Source organism: Trichechus manatus, unplaced genomic scaffold (assembly GCF_000243295.1).
Source record: "Trichechus manatus latirostris isolate Lorelei unplaced genomic scaffold, TriManLat1.0 scaffold00099, whole genome shotgun sequence".
Lineage (NCBI taxonomy): Eukaryota > Metazoa > Chordata > Mammalia > Sirenia > Trichechidae > Trichechus > Trichechus manatus.
The window spans coordinates 6,393,124-6,399,123 of record NW_004444035.1 but is presented as its reverse complement, the minus strand read 5'-3'; the positions used below and the strand labels follow the sequence as shown (position 1 = coordinate 6,399,123).

General features: G+C 37.3%; 1 protein-coding gene across 2 annotated transcripts in view; it reads right to left on the bottom strand.

The window, feature by feature from the left end:
* Positions 1-1,034: 1,034 nt before the first annotated feature.
* MSR1 (macrophage scavenger receptor 1) overlaps positions 1,035-6,000 on the bottom strand; it is an 87,489-nt gene continuing 82,523 nt past the window's right edge. For both annotated transcript variants that reach the window (XM_004382787.2, XM_023737232.1), the window contains exon 10: positions 1,035-1,921. In XM_004382787.2, coding sequence (XP_004382844.1) covers positions 1,788-1,921 — 134 coding nt within the window. In that variant the 3' untranslated portion in view covers positions 1,035-1,787. The remainder of the gene's footprint in view (positions 1,922-6,000) is intronic.

Genomic DNA, 6,000 nt, shown 5'->3' with positions numbered 1-6,000 from the left:
AGCTAGCTCAAGGTGGAGGCAAGGTTTGAGTCAATCAGCCTAGATTCAGAGTCCATTCTCTTAACCATAAAGTTACATGGTCAGAGAACACACCTTTGTTCAACAAGGAGAAGGACGTAACATGATCAAAATGCATTGTCATTAGCTCGTTTCCAATAGTTCCAATTTCCAGATAACATCTTTGCCTTTTGACATGAGAGAGCAGTGAGTCTGCTACTTATTGACTCTTTGTGAAGTGAGACTTCAGGTTATGGAAAAAACAAGTAAAAATGCTTAAACCCATGCTGTTGCTTATCTTCACTGAAGAATAGTAGAGCAATTCCATAATAACACTGTTTTGTAATCCCATGTTGCTAGAAGAAGGGCACGGGAAACTTGGAATTTGTGTTCTTCTTGGGGCTGAGATTAGGGTTAGTAGGGCTTCAATAGCAAACTGTTGGTCTTTCTGCTTGCGTACCTAGACAGCTGGGTGCCAGGGTACAGGCCCTGGGTGCCAGGGTGGACTCTTACGCTCTAGGATATGGGCCTGGGGATGGGCTGATTATGGCTAAGACATTGTTTTGATGTGCTCACTGTCTATTGCCCTTTACAGCTGAAGATGCCTCTGTCTCTTTCTGATTGTGAATGTTGACTGACTTCATAGAAAACTCCAGATAGAGGTAGGTAAAATTTCTTTTTCTTCTGCACTCAAGATATTTGCATTATATTAATTAGAATGGAGTAATTAGATTTACTTTTAATTGGTGGTACAGTGGTTAAGAGTCTGGCTGCTAACCAAAAGGTCAGCAGTTTGAATCCACCAGCTGCTTCCTTGGATACCCTATGGGGCAGTTCTACTCCATCCTGTAGGGTCGCTATGAGCCGGAATCGACTTGACAACAACGGGTTTGTTTGGTTTTTTTTTTTTGGTTTAACTAGAATGGAGTAATTAGATTTCTTTATATTTTAAACACAAAGTCTTAGAATTGTAATAAGCTAATCATTCAACTCAGTTTAAAATGCATAACAAACTGGGCTCCAGGTTGACAAGTGACATTTTTTTCTTTCTTTTTTCTAAAATCATGCTTTAGGTGCAAGTTTACATAGTAAAATAATAACAAATGACCTTGTTGATCCACCCATTACGTGGGCACATATTGTTTGAGTATGTTGCCCAGCAAAAAATGCTGGTGGGTCTGTACCTCTTCTCACATGTCCTGCTTTCAGCTAACTTTACGGTTCAGTAAAACAATTGTCAGAACATGACCATCCAGAAAAAGCTCCCTGGTGCATCGTGGCCGAAACATACCGTTAGTAACATTGCTACCTAACAGCCAAGTTATTGCACATCTAGAGATCTTAGTAGCTGATTAAGATCCTTCTCTTGAAAATGTATATGCATTGGAGATTTTGCAAACTCAGCACAATGGATATCTTCCCAATCCTCCCATTATTTAGAAAGTAATTAAAATAAACTAAATAGATTTCAAAGAAGACAAAAATGTCAAAAAACGTAGTCTCGTGGCGAAGATGTAATAAATTGGAGCCAAGGACTGGTATGTGTTTTCATTACCATTGGCCTTTGTGACCCAGAAGCCTTAACCTTACCTGTCTATAGAAAAGTTAAAAGTGGCCCAGTATAAATATATGATATGAAGACATTCAATACGTATATACAATGATTTTAAAGATTCCTTTTTTGTGTGTAATATTCTTAATCTCATTAAACTGATTTTAATAGAACAAAGTAATAAAAATAATTCTGCAACAATAATTATTTCCATAATTGTGGATGAAAACATGACACATTATAAAGTGCAGGTGACTCCAGCATCTTCATTGTGTGAGCAGGTTCTCGAGCCCCACGTTTTGATTTTACACTCTTCAATAGATGATTCTCTCCCAAAACAAAATACTTCATTCAGCCAGATTGGGCCAGTGCCTGCAATCACCAAATACAACTGCATTAGTAGGTATAGTTTAGTGTTTCTGTGCAAGGGTGACAAATTATTAATTCATCCAATAATTATCTATGTGTAAGTTCTGTACAATTAGGATTCAAAAATTAATCCCCTGCCCCAGAAAACTTTATACTCTGTCAGCATGTAAATAACTAAAACACAAAATAATAAGAGCTATAACAAAGGTGAGTATATAGTCCTACAAAAGCACAGATTAATGAATAACTGATTTTCTCTAAGGATTTAACAGATTAGTTTTTTTTTTAATGTGATAGTAAGGAGGAGAATAAGCTTTAATAGTCATCGATAGATATGTAATGACCTAATGAATTCAGTGTATCTGTATGTCAAAGAGTCTTGGGTATATCTGCAATGTAAACCATTCTGGAGGGCGGGGGCTTGATAACGGCCTGTTCCTTTCTTTCTTAGCTTTCAGTGTATTTCAGTTTACATGTGCCTGGTTTGCCAAATATACTATCTATTTTTAATTAAACTAATACAAACAACAAGAGACTTAAAACTGCCCTGTAAGGAAACTGGATTGAGATTATTACTAATAATGCAAGCACAAGCAAACAAGACAGTAGCAGAGCTAATGCTTAGTTTCTTTGTGTGAGTTCTTCTTCAGACACATTACCAGGGAACACAATGGCTGTGAGCAGTGGGCTACCTAGGAGACATTTAACTAAACAGTCAGACTGAATACCCACTTCTGAGATAAGGACACCATTTTATCAATGAATAAGAAAATAACTGCTTTTTGAAAGAAATCCATGTTTTAAAAAGGTAATTTTAAAAACTGAATGCTTGGAATTTTTTTTTTTTTTTCTGCTATTCTCTAAAGATTTTGTAAGTGTATTACCTATAAAAGCCCTCTTCTGTTTTACACTGAAGAAATTTGGGAGCAGAACCTTTGAAAAACTTCCTAGTGAATGGTTTCCATGAGTTTTGTTAAATATGTAAAAATACAAATCTCCTGATGAATTCTCAAGACCATCCTATCCATCAAGAAACTGATGAACAATTAGCGGCTACATTTCAATAAATCAATTTGGTAACCGGTGGATTGTTGTTGTTAGGTGCTGTCTTAGTCATCTAGTGCTGCTATAACAGAAATACCACACATGGATGGCTTTAACAAAGAGAAATTTATTCTCTCACAGTTTAGGAGGCTAGAAGTTTGAATTCAGGGTGCCAACTCCAGGGGAAATCTTTCTCTTTCTGTTGGCTCTGGGGGAAGGTCCTTGTCATCAATCTTCCCTGATCGAGGGGATTCTCAGTGCAGGGACCCTGGGTCTAAAGGACACGCTCTGCTCCAGGCACTACTTTCTTGGCGATATGAAGTCCCCCTGTCTCTCTGCTTGCTTCTCTCTTTTATATCTCAAAAGAGATTGGCTTAAAATAGGATCTAATTTTGTGGATTGAGTCCTGACTCACTAACATAACGGCCTCTAATCCTGCCTCATTAACATTATTAAGGTAGAATTTACAACACATAGGAAAACCCCACCAGATGACAAAATGGTGAACGATCACACAATACTGGGAATCGTGGCCTAGCCAAGTTGACAGACATTTTTGGGGGACACAACTCAATCCACGACAGGTGCCGTAGAGTTGGTTCTGACTCATAACGATCCTGTGTACAACAGAATGAAACACTGCCAGGTCCTGTGCCATGCTCACAATCATTTTTATGCTTGAGCCCATTGTTGCAGCCACTGTGTCAGTCTATCTCGTTGAGGGTCTTCCTCTTTTTCACTGACCCTCTACTTTACCAAGCATGATGTCCTTCTCCAGGGTCTGATCCCTCCTGATAACATGTCCAAAATACGGGAGACAAAGTCTCATCATCATCCTCACTTCTAAGGAGAATTCTGGCTGCTGTACTTCTTCCAAGACAGATTTGTTCATTCTTTTGGCAGTCCACGGGTACATGCAATATTCTTCGCCAACACCATAATTCAAAGGCATCAATTCCTCTCTGGTCTTCCTTATTCATTTTCCAGCTTTTGCATGCATATGAGGTGACTGAAAACACCATGGTCTGGATGGTCGCACCTTAGTCCTTAAAGTGACATCTTTGCTTTTTAATACTTTAAAGAGGTCTTTTGCAGCAGATTTGCCCAGTGCAATACGTCGTCTGATTTCTTGATGGCTACTTCCATGAGTGTTGATTGTGGATCCAAGGAAAATGAAATCCTTGACAACTTCAATCTTTTCTCTGTTTCTCAGGATGTTACTTATTGGTCCAGTTGTGAGGATTTTTTTGTTTTCTTTATGTTGAGGTGTAATCCGTACCAATCTTCATCAGTAAGTGCTTCAAATCCTCTTCAGTTTCAGCAAGCGAGGTTGTGTCATCTGCATAACGCAGGCTGTTAATGAGTCTTCTTGAAATCCTGACGCTGCATTCTTCTTTATGTAGTCCAGCTTCTTGGATTATTTGCTCAGCATACAGATTGAATAAGTATGGTGAAAGGATACAACGTCGATGCACTGGTGGATGGTATTAACAAATAATATCTCAATACTCTAGGTACAATCAATAATGCATTTCTTCCATTGGGATCAATATGACATTAAAGAGTGTTCTTTCAGTCATGACAGCTATAAAAAACATATTTAGAAATTACTTCAACTTAGAAGCAGACCTTTGTGTAGCTATAAAACAAAGTGTTAAATGAAGACTTTTTTTTAAAAAAAAAAGGCATATTCAATGACATTACTCTTACTAATTTTTAAAATATTCTGTGAGTATAATAAATAATACATAATAAAAGTTAAAAATGTGCACATGTTTAATAATTTATAGCAGTATGCATATATAATATACAAGTAAATAAATAAGCAGATGGGGATTTTGTAGGCAACAATGTACATAAAGTTTGAATTAACCTGAAAACATAGTAAGAGTTTTCCATGTATACGATGTATTTGAGTTACCACGAACTGCACTGACCTTCCTGTTTTTGTACAACTTATCGCTAGTAATATGTACTACATACGATGTTGCAGACCGTAATTTGCTGATGTCATCGTATCTGTAAGTTTGTATGTAATGTTTCCAACCCCAAAGACAAATATTCGATTCATAAAGATACTGATAATAAAAGACAATAATGAAAACTAAAAAAAAAAAGAGGTATTGGACTTAAGTCAGAACCTACTTACGATGGAGTTGTCGGAAGGGAGCCCTATCGTAAGTCGGGGACTACCTGTAGTGGAGGCAACATGAAAATGCCTGATGCATTAGAACAATTAACAGTCTCCTGGCATCTAAAACACAAAGTTTATTAATGGGGGGAGAAGGGCTCATTGGGAGGGTTGTATAGAAAGCTGGGGCCATGTTGTAAAGATTGTTGAATTTTGCATTGTGAGTCACCAAAGGAAATGCTATCATCAGACCTACATTTTAGAATTGTATATCTGGCAAAGGTGTGGAAGTTGGATTAAAGAAGGGAGAATCTGTAAACCAGAAGGCCGTTCATAAGATGTCTATATAGACATTTTCAGGTTCCTAAGTGGTGCAAAACTCGACTGCTAACCTAATGGTTGGCAGCTCAAACCCACCCAGCAGCACTGCAGAGGGAAGGTCTGGCGATCTCCTCCTGTAAAGATTACAGCCAAGAAAACCCAGTGGAGCAGTTCTACTCAGTCACATGGGGTTGCCATGAGTCAGAATCAACTCAGTGGCAATGTGTTTGTTTTTTTGTTTTTTATAGACATTTTCTTTGAAGGATCACATTTTTGTTTATTCTTAGAATTAGAAAGGAAAGCTTGGTTTTCACATATCATATAAATTGGAGCATTCACTTAATTTGGGGATAATTTAGGTCAGAACACACGTGCCTTCACTAGAAAGATCCAAATATGAGACAAAATTATATTTTGATCTGCATTTTCATCGTGATTATGACAACTGTCTTTTTTTCACTTAACATAATAGTAATTAAATCACTAGAATTCAAACTATTTTTATTAGAAGGGCAAAGGTTTTACTTACCCAGGTTGTATTAATAATAATGAAAATTAAGTCCACTCTTTAGAGAACTCACTAGGT